Raw genomic sequence first — 17,046 nt, 5'->3', positions numbered from 1 at the left:
GATGCTCCCGTCTTTGAGACGGACTGTGCAGGGCGCTGTAGCCACGCCACTGAGCTGCTGTAGCTGCAAGCGATCTTTTAGGGATCTTAGGCACTTGCATTCATGGCTCAGCAGCACACAATTCAAATGCATCTTAAAGATAGCCGTCCTAAAAATGCTCAAAAACAGAAGAGGAAGCTGTGATCATCTTACACTGCATCAAAGACAATAAGCAGCAACAGCACAAAAAGTATTATGTTAAACAACTATGTGGTGAAAATATAACCAAATATTTATGTAATGTGGATCATAATGTTGATTTATGTTTGATGTGATAATGAAGTAGCTGTCTCAGCCTTAGACGGCCACGCTCTACAGTTGGTCATCCTGCACCAGTTAAAAGGCTCTTTTACACAGACACTGGTGATCATTAAAATCTGTGTAAAAGAGTGTTAACAGGTTTGTTGTAATATATCTGTGTTGTCTCGGGTCATAATAGCAGAAAATATATTACCTGCAAAAACAACAACAGTACCAAGCAAAACATTTTACTTACTATCAGACCAGCCCTTTATGGATAAGATTGGACACCCCTGGTTTAGGGTTTAGAAGGTTAGGGGTTAGGAAGTAGAGTTTTGGGGTTAGGGGTTAAGGATTATGGTTTAGGGGTAAGGGTTTAGGATTTAGAGCCTCGGAGTCCATATTAATGACAGATTTCTCCTCTGTGTTGGAAGAAAATCCAGAAAACAGAAGAAGCTTCAGTGTTTCTGGCCAGAGCAAAGATACAACTTTTAACAGATTCTCCATCTGAAGGACGTGAAGTGTGTGAACCTCAGCAGCTAAAGGCCAGTTTAAAGATATACTGCCCCCTTGTGGCCAGTTTAGAGAAACATTGACCCCCCTCAGGGCCAGTGTAAAGGTAAAGTGCCTGTGCTGCATGGTGGTCAGTTGAAGGGTTGATTCTGTTGCCCCCTATTGGCCAGTTTAAAGGTGAGCGTTAAAGAGAAAGCTGAGTGTGGCATTTTGTCGGATCTCCATTCCTCCATTCCTTACCTTAAAAAAAACAACAAAAATCCTTCTCACCTGATGTTACTTTATCCATTCAGTGCTGGTTTCCAACATCAGGTAAACACCCTTTGAACAGGTCAGCTGTTTGTAATTCTGCTCTGACACTTTGTGAGTTTTCCTGGTGTTAGTTTAATGTTCATTAAGGTGAGTTAAATGGTTAAAGCTGGTTAGTGTTGATGAAATGCTAACATAAGCTGGAGTTAGCTGAACAGTAGCATCAGTCAGAGCTGAATAGCAATGTCAGTCAGGGTCAGTTAAAGGTAACATCAGCCGTAGTTGGTTAAAAGGTGATTTATAGTGATAGTTTAGTGAAAATTTCCCACAGTTCGTCTTTCTTTCCCTCAAACATAGTTAATCAGCCAGGACACATTTGCTGTCTTAAGTTTGTTTCTTTAGTTTTAGCTCTGGAGCTATGAGGCTAATGTAGCTAATAAGCAATGGAACCTAATAGCCCACCAGTTAGCATGGTGCTAACAGCATGTCTAAATCATCACACAGTCATTGCAAACCACATGTATATGTGAAGTATAATTTGATGTTAAAACAGGTTCCATTAAACATGATTTTTGTAATTACAGTAGTTTTTTATTATTTGCACATACTTCATGCCTCTAAATCATGTTCACAGTTCCTGATGTTAAAGGTGCAAAGGGCTTGGCAAAGACTAGAAGCAGCACGTCAATATGAAAAACTGTTTTCGTGAATAGCGTCTCAGTGCAATGAGTTTATGTGTTGTGGATTTATTTGCGTGAAGCTCGGGGTTCGGCTGATTTCTGATGGAGAAACACGCCATACTTTTATCTTCTTGATCTCCACTCTGTAGATAGTTTGGTTTACAGACTGCTGTGAGCTTTACTTTAGCTTTGCTCTGAGACACTTTAATATCACATTATTCAATTAGATTGGAATTCTTGGTCAATCAGATCACACTTTTTATCATAAAAATATGTAATTAAGCTGAAAGAAAAATAAGATTAAAAAGATTAAAATTGCTTAGCAACAGAATCTCTTCTGAACTGATTATTTGGGAAACACATCTGCTCTAATTTAAACTCCATATTACATTTTTAAATGTAAATATTGAAATATGTAAATAGAATAAAGTAGTTTAATTATAAATATATATGTACAAGGGAGTATAATTATTTTAGTTTATTTCAGCTTTTGGTCAAAATTAATTACAATCTTCTTTCCTCCTCAAAACAGCAGCAGAGAAACTGATGATAATTATGGCGGTGATGATGATGATGATGATGATAGTGACACTGCTGTATTTATTGAGCTGAATCAGGAGAATTTTTGGATTTCTCATTTAGTCCAAATGAAAAGTTAAAATCTAATAATTTTATCAAACATCTTATTTATTTATATAATTTTTTTTTATTTGTGTTTTAATCAGAAAATTAGCTGAATGATGCTCAGTGATGGTCAGTTCAGTCAGTTATGGCTCCTATTCCATTTGAAAAAGGCATTTGGATTGATTATATAGTCCTCAAAGTATAATCTTCAGCATTAAAATATGAAGCACTTTGATCCCAGTTTGTCTGTAAAGTTATGATGTTTTTGCCTCCATAAATAAATGACCGGCAGTTGATCTGTGTTCCCTCCCGTGCAGGGCTCTCAGACTGTGGGTTTAAAATGCGAGTCCCACCAAAGGTTCAGTGCCTGATATACCCTTCCAGTACTCTGACCACAAGTCACTGACCACAGCGCTGGTCCTGGAGTGCTCAGAATAGACTGACCCATGCAGGAACAGGAGCACAGATGGAACAAGTATGATATCAACTTTTAGGATTTAAGTGTGTAAATGTCCTGAAAACTATCTGGACTCCATGTGCGTTAAAATCTGACCAGATAAATGTAAACAATCTGGTCACCCAAAGCAGCAGAACGTATTGTGTGTTGTGAAACTCTTCAGGTATGGTGTGAGTGCAGTCCAACATATTAAGCTGATTTCTGAACATATGGTGTTGCATCGTTAGAGATAATGGCTCTGTAAACTGGACTACACTTAAACAGAGGGAACTTTTAACACTTTGAGTTTTGTGTAGCTGTACTGTTGTACTGTGGTCACCACTGTAAATGGAACCACGCTCTTAACTGGGCCTTCCCTCCATAATTAAAGATCTGAACGGAAATTCTTCGACACAGTAAATGGTCTGCTCTGGTCTTTGATTCTCATCAGTGATCAAAAGGTTTGGTGTTTTGTGTTTTATAGGTCTTTTATTCAAATGAGATGTAATTGTTTTTAAAAGTGAGATTTCTGCAATGACCTTCTCTCCTGACTCCTTAAAAGTATCACCATCTGAGCAGCTGGATATAACAGCTGAAGCCTGTGCAGTTGTGAAAGAAGTTTGGACCATAAGAAGGCTCTGAGGCTGAAGGCCATGCGTCTGCTGGCTGTTTGGTTTGCTCCTGCTGCTTCCATGGCTCTCCTCCCATGCTCCAGCTATTTTTCCACACTGGGGCTCCTGGGCACCGTGTGTGGGCTTTCTGCTTTCTGGAGGCCTCCTCCGTATCTTCTTCACCACACAGCTCAAAGCTCCGAGATCCAGAAAAAAAGTTTTTTTTTTAAAACATTGTGAATTAGCTGGGAATAGTGGAAGAAGCTTTTTTATTGCAGTCTGTTTATAAATGCAGACACTGGATTTCGTAAAACAGCAATGACTGAAAAAATAGCTTAACAATGAAATCTATGAAAAGGAAGAAAACAGCACCATTGTGTCATTAAACTGTAATAAATACTTAACTGTTAAACAGTTAGTAGTTTAATGCCTGGTTTATAACTCTGTCTGAACGGTCATACATAATCCCATAACTGATGGCCTGGTAGAGCTGATGGTCAGATGGAGCTCCTTCTATCAGTTTATTCTTGCCTGAAGGGACTGAGAGGCTGGAACTCTGGAAAGCTGTCTGAAGAAGTGGACACAGACCCTCTAAACCCTGAGAGTGTGGTCTGGGAATCATCTGAGCTCAGTTTCATCTGGCCTCAGTTTCTCTCAGAGCTTTGAGCTATGTGGTGAAGATGCGGAGGAGGCCTCCAGGAAGCAGAAAGCCCACGCATGGTGCCCAGGAGCCCCAGTGTGGAGAAATAACAGGAACACAGGAGGAGAGCCATGGAATATTCCAGGAGCAGCAGAAGCAAACCAGCAGTCAGCAAGCGCATGGCCTTCAGCCTCAGAGCCTCCGTGTGGACAAAACCTTCTTTTACACCTGCACAGGCTTCAGCTGTTACATCCAGCTGCTCAGATGGTGATACTTTTGAGGAGTCAGGAGAGAAGGCCATTGCAGAAATCTCACTTTTAATAAACAATTACATCTCATTTGAATAAAAGACCTATAAAAACACAAAACACCAAACCTTTTGATCACTGATGAGAATCAAAGACCAGAGCAGACCATTTACTGTGTTGAAGAATTTCCATTCAGATCTTTAATTATGGAGGGAAGCCCCAGTTAAGAGCATGGTTCCATTTACAGTGGTGACCACAGTACAACAATACAGCTACACAAAACTCAAAGTGTTAAAAGTTCCCTCTGTTTAAGTGTAGTCCAGTTTACAGAGCCATTATCTCTAACGATGCAACACCATATGTTCAGAAATCAGCTTAATGTGCTTGACTGCATACAGTACGTCCTGCTGCTTTGGGTAACCAGATTATTTACATTTACATCATACATTATTGGCATTTTATATATAAATTTTCTCGCTGAAAAGGTTATACTTCATATCTTCTTAGAATATATAATGTCAGTGTTTTGTAGTTATTAACACATTTGTGCCTACTACTGGAATAAGTGATTTTCATTTATGTTTATCGAGGCTGTAGGATTATCTGAAAAAACTGTAACAACATTAAAAGTCAGGAACCACCCCAAAATCTGTGAGACGCTTGTTAGATTGATCTCATCATTACTTTAATGTCTCACAGCAGTGTGTCTCCCTCTAGTCCTCCACCATCCTGAACACATCATTACGCATTTTGTTATTTGTCTTTGTAGTATTTTTACGATGAAATACAATGAAAATTGAGAGTGAATTGCTTGATTCACCATTAAATCATTAACAATCCAAAACCAAAAAAGTGAACTCATTTAGCTCAAGGGCTTACATTGCAATTACTAATACATATATAATATCTGTGTAGAATTGAACCCAGTGTAGGAAATTCTCATATCCTGCAAGCAGAAACCTTCTCGTCATGAGAACTGCTAATACAATAAAGGTTTCCCCATAAAGCACTGTTATATAATGACTTGTGTGACATGATCATGCTAATTATAAGACGCAGCACATTATATACCATTTTTTATGTTGGTACAGAAGAGGTTCTAGTATTATGTTTAATGCTGTATTTCATTTTAGAGCAGCTTCAAAACTCCTGGTAAAGGTCTCACTGTTCTAGGCAGGGTTCTCTAGATTGGTCTTGACCACAAACAGTCCTGTATAATAGCCATAAACGGCATCATTATGTGGACTGGTGTCACTGTTATTTTTAATGATCATTTTATTGTAAATATTACACCCATATACTGATTTGTTATTGCAATGTCAAATTGTAAACTGTGTTAAAACATTACATAATTATTGTGATATAGTTTTATTTATACCAACATATTCAGAACACTGTAAAGCAGTGCAAGGCTTTAATGACTGCTGTCTTCACACCAAGGTTGTCTAAAATAAAAGGGCAATTTAATAGCCTGAATAACCTAGGTATATATGTAGGTTACAACAACAGTAGCACACAACAGTTGCCTGTAGGCAAACTCAGCACACTAAGATTTAGACCATTTGCTATTTTATCAAGAAGCAATTTACAGGCTGTGAATTAGGGCTGCACAATATTAACAGAAAATGTGATGTTCGATAAAGGTGTCAGATATCAAGATGACAATAGGAGAACGTCTCAGAGTGTGTGTTTTGTAGTTGAATTACATTAAAGTTGATTTATGAGTACATTTTAAGGTCTCAGAGTGTGTGTTTTGTAGTTGAATTTCCATTACAGCTGAGTTATGGGGACATTTTAAGGTCTGCAAATGTATGTGTTTTGTAGTTGAATTACCATTAAAGCTGAGTTACAGGGACATTTTAAGGTCTCTGAGTGTGTGTTTTGTAGGGGTGGGGGGAAAAATTTCTTAGATGCATCGCGATGCAGACATGGACGATTCTGAATCGATTCACAAACGTCAAAAACGATTTTCTAATTTTCAATTGATAACGTAATGTTGACGGAACGCAAAAGGTGGAACTTTGCAAAGTGCGGAAGCGCAGCGCCCGGACAGTCTGTGGCATGCACACTACATTAAAAGCTAGTGCAGGGGTCGCAACCCAAATGTTAATAAGAGTCATTTTGTCTTTTCAACAAAAATCAAACCACTTTGGGAGTCCATTTTACCATGTTGGCTGTACATGTGTCTCAGTACATGCTAATATCCTAGTTTGGGCTAAAAATATAATACAAACAAAAATGCAAACTTACTTTGCTCTGCTTTAAGCTTTAGCTCAGCTGTAGCCACTTGCATCACCAAGTGAAAACAAAAGTAGAACAGTTTCATGTAAAATGTCTTTCAATGTTCTACTTTTTACGAGGCTGAAGTCAGTTTCTCGTTCGAATTTTCCCGTTCCACCTTAAATGGTGCCTGAGGCGCCAGAATGTAACTGCTGCACCATTTAAGGTGGAACGGGAAAATTTGAACAAGAAGCTGGAGAACGAGAAACTGACTTCAGTTTCACATGTTTTTTTAGTGTTTGACAGTTTCTCGTTGCAGATTAAATGCATCAGGAAACCAGCTGACTGATTATAAATACAAATAAGTCTATTCGTCTCCAAATTATCGATGTTTGTCTTTAATCTTTCTTTTTGCCTTTTTGTTAGCTACTAGCTAGGTGAACTAGCAGTTATAGGCTATATTAATTCCAGTGTTTAATTCATTTATTGTTAAAACTGTGTTTGAACGATCAGCAGAGCTTTATTTTCACTGCAAAGGAGGATTATTTTATTTTTACCTAGAAATGGAAGCACTTTGGCTTCTATGGAGTTGAGGGGGAAAACCATATTACGTTTCCATCCATTTTCCGTCCAGTTGTAGCTGCCAACCAGAGGACCATCGATCAAGCGATGTCAAAACTTCCACCCAACTCGGAAAGGACGAAGCGAACTAGAAACTCCATCATAACTTTTATTGCCAAGGATTTGCATCCGTACTCAGTCATTGAGAACCAGGGCTTCCACGCTATGCCGAGATACAGCGTCCCGCCTTGAAGATATTTTACTGACACAGCGACCCCCACTCTTTACAACGAGACCAAAACTAAAGTTATGAAATCACTGAGGAAAACGGGTAGAATAGCTGTAATCTGCTGCGTGGACACCCATTGCAACCCATCGCAGATGAGTGGCAGCCTGCGTCTCATGTGCTCCAAACAAGAGCAGTGAATGAGAGCCTTCCAGTTCACTTGCCACATCACTTCCATTTGATTTAGTAATAAAAGATATTGGAAGTAAATTCATTGTAGATCATTACAAATACTCTTTAAAAGTTGTCACACAGTGAGAAAAAAGAAATCCTGTATAGAAAAAAGATGCATCAAAATGCATCGATCATTGTTTTATAATCACATCGCAGCCCTCTGAATCGTAACAGAATCGAACCATGAGGTACCTAGAGATTCCCACCCCTAGTGTTTTGTAGCTGAATTTCCATTAAAGCTGAGTTATAGCAACATTTTAAGGTCTCATTATGTGTTTTGTAGTTGTAATGGTTTAGTTACCCAGCTCCCACGTGGGAGAGCAGGTTCAGTTGCAGCGCAGAGAAGCAGGCTTGTGACGGTTTGTGCTGGTAACATAACGACGTCTCAATGGTGCTGCATGTATGAGGTAATTAGATCTGTTCCATGATCGCCGCTCTAACCATGTGTTTATCGCAATAACGGTAAAAATGCTATTCATCGTGCAGCCCTAATATGAATGCACGATATACTAAACTTGCAAGAACAACTACCAAATTACAGGAAGAACTACCAAATCACACCAAGAACAATGTTAGCTTAAAGGTTTCTGACCAGAAACAAAAACATGATTATTTTCTCTGCTTTCTCTGATGTTACCACCAGTCAGCGTTGGCTGGGTGACACGATCGGATGGTGCTGAAGTCACAAGTCTACAGGAAAACCTTCTCAGACCAAAGGAGGACACTCCATCACACTGCATGTGTCATGTGCTTCTGGGTCCCTCTTCATGCACGTGTGTAACTTTAAAGTGTGTGAATGCCTAAAGCTCCGCCCACATTCTGAGCAGTAATACGGTTTCTCTCCAGTGTGAACGCGCTGGTGTCGTTGGAAATGACTCTGTAGAGTAAAACTCTTTCCACAAGCTGAGCAGAAATACGGTTTCTCTCCAGTGTGAACACGCTGGTGTCGTTGAAGAGTACCAGGAACACTAAAACTCTTCCCGCAGTCCGAACAGTGATAGGGTTTCTCTCCTGTGTGAGTGCGCAGGTGCAGCTGAAGAGTATTCTGTGCAGTAAACCTCCTGCCGCACTCTGAGCACTGGTGCGGTTTCTCTCCAGTGTGAATACGCTGGTGTACTCGCAGATGTATCCGTAGGGTAAAACTCTTCCCGCAATCCGAACAGTGATACGGTCTCTCTCCGGTGTGAATACGCTGGTGTGTTTTTAGATTACATCCGTTATTAAACCTCATTCCACACTCTGAGCACTGATACGGTTTCTCTCCCGTGTGAATACGCAGATGTAGCTGAAGGTGACTATGCTGATTAAACGCCTTTCCACACATGGAGCAGCGATACGGTTTCTCTCCTGTGTGAATGCGTTCGTGAGTTTTAAGGTTACACCCATCACTAAACCTCTTTCCACACTCTGAGCACTCATACGGTTTCTCTCCAGTGTGAATGCGCTGGTGTACCTGCAGATTACGTTGCTGAATAAAACTCTTCCCACATTCTGAGCAGCGATAGGGTTTATCTCCTGTGTGGATGTGCTGGTGTCTCTGGAGACTACTCTGTACACTAAACCTTCTTCCACACTCTGAACACTGATATGGCTTCTCTCCTGTGTGAACGCGCTGGTGTCGTAGGAGATGAGCACGCTGATTAAAAGTCTTTCCACACTCTGCGCAGTGATACGGTCTCTCTTTGCTTGTATCTTTCTGCATTTGTCTGAAAGATGTATTTGCGAGGAAAGAATCAGAGGATGATAGCTGAGCTGTGCTGCTTCCTCTAGAAGCCATGTTCTCACTTCTTATCTCTCCTGCTTTCTGCAGTGGGATGTTTTCCTGTATTGATGTGTTTAAACTCTGCAGGAACGTTGACACTAGCAGCAGGAGAAGACTTGCAAGAGCTGTAAAAGAGAAAAAAAAAGAAATTAAAAACTTAATATGAAAGAGGGAAATATAAAGTATTGGAAATTGTACCTAACAGGAAGTTTGATGTTTGAGATCAAATTATCACGATTAAATAATAAAAATTTGCGAACTGTAAACTACAAATTTAATCTAGTGGTTCTCAGTCCATGTTGGGGGTCAAGAGCCCGCTGTACTCCACAGTTTTGTGAGGGATGCAATGTAAAAAAAATATTTCTAAGCATGAGTTGGCTGTTTGATCTAATGCATTAGATTTAGTCATCTAGCACATGAGCTTTATCTAAGCAACTTGCAAAACATGTAAGCAGACACAAACGCTGTGTTCAGACTACAGACGAATCTGGTTTGTTTGCCAAATCAGATCTTTTGAGACAACTGTCTTCCCTGTTATCTGCAAGTGTTCAGATCAGATTTGTGTGTCCAGACATCACTAGTCTATCTGCATGCGTTGCCGTGGTAACTATGTAGGTGTCAGTAACTACGTAGCTACACTGGTGACGTGGATTTCAAACGTGGATGCAGGATAGATGGAGGTGCATCATCTTGCCCTCCAAACTCTATAGAATTTTCTGGCAAAAGTATAAATCTTTGAAACTCTTCTTAAATCCCAACATTTCTGTCACTCTGGATTTGACGTTGCTGCTGTTTGTTGTGTTGCAAGATCAAATTACTTTGAAATCCGATTTGAGCATCCAGACTGAGACGCATCAGTAAAAATCCAATTGGAGTCGCATTTTAAACCACCTCCGAATGTGGTTTGGATCTAATTTGCAAAAATCCGATTTCATGCATTTTCTACTGTCCAGAATATCAAAAATCTATTTGCATACAATCTGTATCTGACAAAAATCAGTTTTGGGCTGGCAGTCAGAACATAGCTAAAGAGATAAAGTACCCAGAGAGACTACAACAAGTGAACAAAACACAAAGTGCAGAGGCTTGAAGAGAAATTACACTGTCACGCAGGAATAAGGTGTGAATGAGTGCAGTGAAGTAGGAGTGCAACGATTATTCGACTTGGTCGACTAAAATCGACGACCAAATTAGTTGGCAACTAATTTAGTAGTCGATTAGTCGGTGACGTCATTACGCGTCTTTCTCGCGCTTACTTTTTGAACGTTTTGACATTACCGCGTACTGGAGAGTTAACAACAGCGCGACGGCAGCCTCAAGAACAAAATCCTCAAACGTGTGGGAGCTAAACTCAGAAAAAAAGGTTGTCAGTTGTGCTATTTGTAAAGCCGACCTTAGCTGGCATGGGAGCACAACCTCCATGCAGGAGTATTTGAAGAGGAAACTTGTCGGCTCACTGGATAAAGAAGATTCAGGTCGGTAAGATATGCCCCGTCCCAAACCGCATACTAGCTTACTAAATAGTGTGTAAAAATAGCGCATATACCATTAGAAGTGCATTCATTAGTGTAATGTGTGAAGTACAGAAGTGTGTGGTTTGGGACGCGGCGATAGTTGTGCTAGCGAGCTAGTTAGCTAATGTTAATGTTAAATTCCATCCTACTTCATGTTGTGAGCTGAGCTGTAACATTTTCATTTTAATAATGCAGGTTCTGTGGAATCGTTAATGGACTTGGAACAGAGGAGCAAGTAACTATTATTCACAGCGACCCAGTTCACTTTACAGATAACGTTTACACTTTTAAACACTGCATCGTTGTCTTAACGCTGAGGCCGCCGGTGCGGTCAAACTACGACGGCGAATACAGGAGAGCGTTTGCAAAGTTCTCTGTTTTCCGCTAACAGTTTAAGGAAGTAGTTCTCCGTGAACACACAGGGAAGTTGGACGAACGGTTACCGCTGAAATTAAGCGTTTACACAAAATCGTTCAAATTTAACTGTTTGCCACAAACATTCGCCACTTTCCCATCCGCTCCGTCAGAGCGTATCTTCTCTGCTGAGGGGAGTATCTGCTCTCAGAGTAAAGTGAGACTCTCACATGAGCACGGAGAGATACTGACTTTCCTCCATTTCAATAAAGACCTATGATTGTAGAATTTAGTTGCAGTAAAGCGTAGACAGACAGCAGAATGCACAGAGCACAGACCGCACTGTTTAAAATTAACATTTAAATTTACATTGATTTTTTTTATTTACTTGATTAAAGAAAAACGACTTAGTTTTGTTATATTGTATTGCTGCTACTTTGCACATCCTTGGTTATAAATTTTGACAGGAAAAATATACTGGAGTTTTTAATAATCCTTTGCATTAGCAGGAAAGTTCATTAAAACAGTGAAATTCTTGAAAAAAGCTAATAGCTACATAAAAGTTATTTGATAATGTAGTGATTCATAATCCGAATAACTGATTATTCGTTTCAGTAATCGGTCGATTATTCGACTATCAAATTAGTTGTTTGTTGCAGCCCTACAGCGAAGTATTAATCAAGGAGGTGCGTCTTTAGACAGCTAAAGGAATGAGAGCAGTGTAGAGTTCAAGGGAAGGTTTGTTCCACCACTGAGGGGTGCTAAAGCAGCAATGCCTCAAACAGTCATTATATTTTCCATGCACTAACATCTTAAATTATCATGCTCTAATTGAAACCAAATGGACTGATGCTGTGGGGGCAGAGTATTTGCCTAAAGGTAGCTGGCGGTCCCTGTGCAAAAGGTCCATTGAAAAGAGAATAGGAGACCTCCAGTGGAGGATCTTACATGGAATTTTATCTACAAAAAGGCACATGGCACGGCTTGATCCTTTAGCTGGGGAAGGGTGTCCCCTCTGTGGGATTTCTGAGACATTATTTCATGTTTTTATTCAATGTTTACATCATTGTCAGGTTTTACATCTAGTTAAGAATTGGAATTTTAGGTTCCTTTGAACTGAACATATTTATTTATAAACCAAAGTATTCTGTTCCAAAGAGGGACAAAGTTATTCTCTTAAATTTCTTTGTATGTTGCAGCGAAATTGGCGATTTGGTGTAGTAGGAAGAACAGTATTAAAGGGGGGTTATTGATCCTGTTCTGATGGTGAGGGGGTTGGTGTCAAGGCAACTCCTGTTGGAATATGATTACTATAATCTCACTGATGATGTGAACACTTTCTTTTCTGTGTGGGGAATTCACCTGTAAACCTGATGATCAGGGTGGGTTTGTAGTAACTTTGAAAGTGGGGATTCCTGCAATTTGTTTATACAGTTGTTGTTTCATTAATGATTTAGGAAAGTAGATTTTTTATTTTTTTATTCTTATTTTTGTGTCAGATGGTAAAAAAGGTGTTTTAAAAAGTATCTCTCTCAGCACCTCTTTATCTCTCTCAGCACCTCTTTATCTCTCTCTCTTTCTCTTTCGTTTTAATTCATAACTAAATAACAGATTTTATTCCACTTTTTACGACCAATGCTTCAAATTCTTTTAATTAATGACTAATTAAAACACAGAGGAGATTAGTTATATCTTTCTGGGACCAACTAAGCAAAGTCTACTCAAAAACATTCAAATCTCCATTACAGGACAGAATATAAATACACTCATTAAAAATCATCTGAATAATAAATAAAGCATCAATAATGTTCTGCACTTCAAACTAAATCAGAAAAAACACGATTGTCCACCAAAAGCAGCGCAGGAGCTGCATTAGTTTATTCTGCCAAGTCCTAATAAAGCTGTCTTATTTTATTTTTTAATAAGCGATCATCTCCAACAGATCATTCCTGCTTTAAAAACATAAATGAATAATGAAGTGAAAGCGTTTTTACCTTCTCTCTGTCTCTGTGACGACACTGTGGAGCAGAACGGGATCTTCTTCGTCTCCGCTTTACTGCGGTTGGAGAACCACAGTTACAGCGCTGGCGCCCCCGCCTGGAATGCAGCAGTAGCGACACTGGAACCGCAGAGCTGGAGGCGTCATTCTAATCCCACCCGTTTTCCGTCAAGCCCCGCCTTCAACGCTTCAATTGGGTAGTAGTTCACGCCCGCAGTCCGCTGACTGGCCAGCCGAAAAGTGGGTTATGTTAGCAGCATCAGAGAATCCACAACTGAAGATCTGCAGAGGGGGAGTTTTACCCAATTCAGCCAGATTCCTTTATTATACAGTACACATATGTAGAACCCTGCTGAAAAAGGACCATTAGAACCCATCAGGATTAAAACTTAATGGTTTGGTTTTTTAAATGGGAATTGGGTTAATGGTTTCCAGTAGAGACCACTAGTTTCCTGTAGAACAGCTTTGGATCCCATTAGGAAATCATTGAATGCATTTAGAATCAGCCACTGGTCAACTGTTAAACCATTAGAGTCATTTACACTGTGATATCAACCCATTAAAAGAGACAAAACACATTACAAAACCATCAGGAACCAACAGAAACACTAAATGTTTTTTTTTTTTCAGCAGGAGCTGAAAGAGATCAAATTAATTGCCAGCTTTGAATCCAATTACACAGTTTAAGAACAGCACAGGACTCAACAAAACAACTACAAATACAATTAACAAGGAGAAAAATATTGTTCAACAGCACTTACATATGAAAAAAAAATATTCCAGATATATTTATCAAATATATTTTTGCAATGTATGAAAATGGCCATAAATGTATTTGTTAAATATATATTTAAAATGCATTTATTAGTATTGATTATTATATTTGTTCAGTTGTGCGTAGTTGTAATAACAGATGTAACTAAACTAACTACTGACTTCTGTGATCTACATTGTATTTTACATTAACCATGTATGTATGCAGTAAGACACTCACACACAATGTATTTCAAATCAACAAGATATCAAATCTGCAAACTGCATTTTCAAGAGCATCAATACCTACTACACTCGATTTTGTCATATTAAAGGTTCATTTGCTAATATTTAAAATAAAGACACTGGAATACAAATTAATTTCAAAAGGTATCAAACAGTAAAGTACATTAGACAGGATTTTGGCTTTTAGCATACATTTTCAAATGGATTTGATAAATACATTTATGTACATTTATTTTTGTATGGTACATTTCTATGTTTAATATTCCCCATACAGTTTAAAATAAATGTATTTTAAAATACATTTGGTTAATATGTCAATGCATTCATACATTTTAGTGTTTTGAATTTATTTCAGTATTGACTGCAGTGTGTTTGAAATGTATTTTAAAAATATAAAAATGCATGTTCATATTTATTCATAAGTTTCTACTCAAAAAGGCCTAATTGCGTAAAACTATTTTTTTTGTCAAACAGACTCTAAAATACATTATTTGTTTTATTAAAACTAGTTTTCTCTGACTTCTGATGTTATTGCTTTTAGGATTTTTAACAGAACAGATATCATTTTTTTAACAGAAGCAGAATGAGCCTTACAAATTTTTTAAAGTTCTGTAATTTTTTATCACATTATGAAGTAGTGTTCCTTTGAAGAAGAAAAAACTAATTTAAGTTCAGCACTTTTGTCTTAAGTATTAGTTTTACAAAATAGTACCTTTAAAAATTAATGTATGACATAATGAAAGATATAAACATGGTTAGACACACTTTGTTTATTTTAAGTTGCATGTTGTTTTCTTTTGCTAATGCACATACATGGACAGTTCAATACATTTCTAATAAAACTGATTTTCATATGCTTTTCATGCAAATCTGAGTAATAAAAATCATCTTTAAAAATCCCACAACAATTTCTACTCATTTTTGCCTGAAACCATTACATTTGAATGTAGAAAAAAAATGTCCTGGATTCAGTGAGTAAATCTCTACAAGAAAAATATTTTAGAGGATCTGGATTGATTATTTGGTGTGACTAAGTTTACAGGATACAGAAAAACTGCACAAATTAACTCAGGATTTTAACACACTTTGTACTGGAAAGGCTAAATCAGCTTTGTCAGGTTGAGTGCTGAAGGGCTTGAATTCAGCTAAACTGGGTTTGATAATTAAAAGTCCAGGCCTGATAGTTTGCCTTTTGACTTGTACAGAACAGTTTGGAAAATTCCTTTGGGAAGTCTTGAAAGGGGTATCTGGGGGGAAACTATGACACAGGAATTGATTAGATTAATCTCAAAACTAATAAGAATAAATTCGGTTAATTGATGCCCCATAACCGGGCCTGAATCATAAATTTTCATACCCTTTTAGGTGGGCATTGGTGTGTATACTGCAACATTTTTTTTATATTTATGTTGGTGATATGAGGGCTGAGCAGCACCACAAAGTCAGCATGCAAACTTGGTAGTGAGTGAACGTCACCACCGTAACACTCCACTTTGGAGCTCAGCTGTAATTGAAATCTAAAGTTAGATTTTTCCTCAGCTGCCGATTGATGAACGCTGGTATGATGTCGACATTATTGTATGCAATAAAAGAAAAAAAGTAAAGAGCCTCATAGAATTTACAGCTGCTCATCTCTCCTCAAACTTTATATTAATGTAACATCACAGCACACTTCCTCAGAACTGGCAACAGAGGTGCACTTGTGTTGTTCAGCAGACGTCTAGCACAAAGTGTCATTGTTGATTTTTTAAGAAAATCACAGGGTAATCCGGGTTAAAGAGAGAGTGATGTTAGGTTTTGTGGTTACCGTGGGTCTTTATTTCACTGATGTCATAAAAGTTAGTGAGTGCTGAGTCAGGCCATCACCGACAAGAAAATACTCACTGTGGTGGGATGATTTTTTTATCCATGTATCCATTGTCAATACAATTGCAAGAAAATTTTCTGGGGCCTGTTATGGAGGTGGGTATCGATTCATATGAACACCACCTTATATAACCTTAAAAAACTCTATCAGCACTGCTGTGTCTGATCCACTCGTACCAGCACAACACACACTAACACACCACCACCACGTGTTACTGCAGTGCTAAGAATGATCCACCACCCAAATAGTACCTGCTCTGTGAGGGTCCATGGGGGTCCTGACCACTGAAGAACAGGGTAAAAGGGGGCTAACAAAGTATGCAGAGAAACAGATGGACTACAGTCTGTAATTGTAGAACTACAAAGTGCACCTATATAGTAAGTGGAGCTGATAAAATGGACAATGATGTAGAAACAAGGAGGTGGTCATAATGTTATGCTGGATCAGTGCATATACAACGCATGCGTTCATGTGGTCGCATGGTCATGAAGCGGATACGTATCCGATCTAGGACCACATATATAAGTGGCTCGTGGTCGGATTTGAAAAGATTAGATTTGCGTGTCCACACAGCCCTGAGAACCTCAGATCTGAGTCACGTTAGCGCAAAAAAATGGATTTGTGCCACTTCAACCTGCTAATTTGAACATAGCTTAAAATATATTCATGTCAGAGTGGTAAATCACCATTATCAACATTACACATAAAATTAAAAAGCCACGTGTAGGTCACCTGAGGCAGGTGAGATGGTAACTGAAAATGTATATGTATATTAAATTTGTAAAAACTGTATGTATACCCCCCCCCCCAAAAAAAAAATAATAATAACACACACCCACACAAACACAACCCCTACTCCCCTAAGTTTAACATGGTAATTTTATAGTTGTTGGTCTGTTACCTTTTTTTAACAAACTAACAACACCATGGCTTGACTCTTGACTATTATGGAATTATGATAGTACCATTGCTCTGAGCATTTGATTGAGTATTGGTAGCTTAGTTATTTTGTTTTGCAGATGTTAAATGT

The 17,046-nt window shown here is 38.5% G+C and overlaps 1 protein-coding gene across 1 annotated transcript; it reads right to left on the bottom strand.

Annotated features, from left to right (window-relative positions):
- Positions 1–7,597: 7,597 nt before the first annotated feature.
- Positions 7,598–13,187, bottom strand: LOC118822508 (zinc finger protein 239-like). Its single transcript, XM_036591597.1, has 2 exons — positions 13,146–13,187; positions 7,598–9,408 (listed from the first exon to the last, which is right to left on the bottom strand). The coding sequence occupies exon 2, from the start codon at positions 9,296–9,298 to the stop codon at positions 8,228–8,230; it is 1,071 nt and encodes a 356-aa protein (XP_036447490.1). The 5' UTR covers positions 9,299–9,408; positions 13,146–13,187; the 3' UTR covers positions 7,598–8,227.
- Positions 13,188–17,046: the final 3,859 nt, after the last annotated feature.

Source organism: Colossoma macropomum, unplaced genomic scaffold (assembly GCF_904425465.1).
Source record: "Colossoma macropomum unplaced genomic scaffold, Colossoma_macropomum, whole genome shotgun sequence".
Classification (NCBI taxonomy): domain Eukaryota; kingdom Metazoa; phylum Chordata; class Actinopteri; order Characiformes; family Serrasalmidae; genus Colossoma; species Colossoma macropomum.
Note: the sequence above shows the minus strand (reverse complement) of the source record. Positions and strands in the feature narration are given on the sequence as shown.

What these genes read in the sequence shown, in the direction of transcription:
- LOC118822508 (XM_036591597.1), bottom strand. Translation starts at nt 9,298, where the DNA reads ATGGCTTCTAGAGGAAGCAGCACAGCTCAGCTATCATCCTCTGATTCT.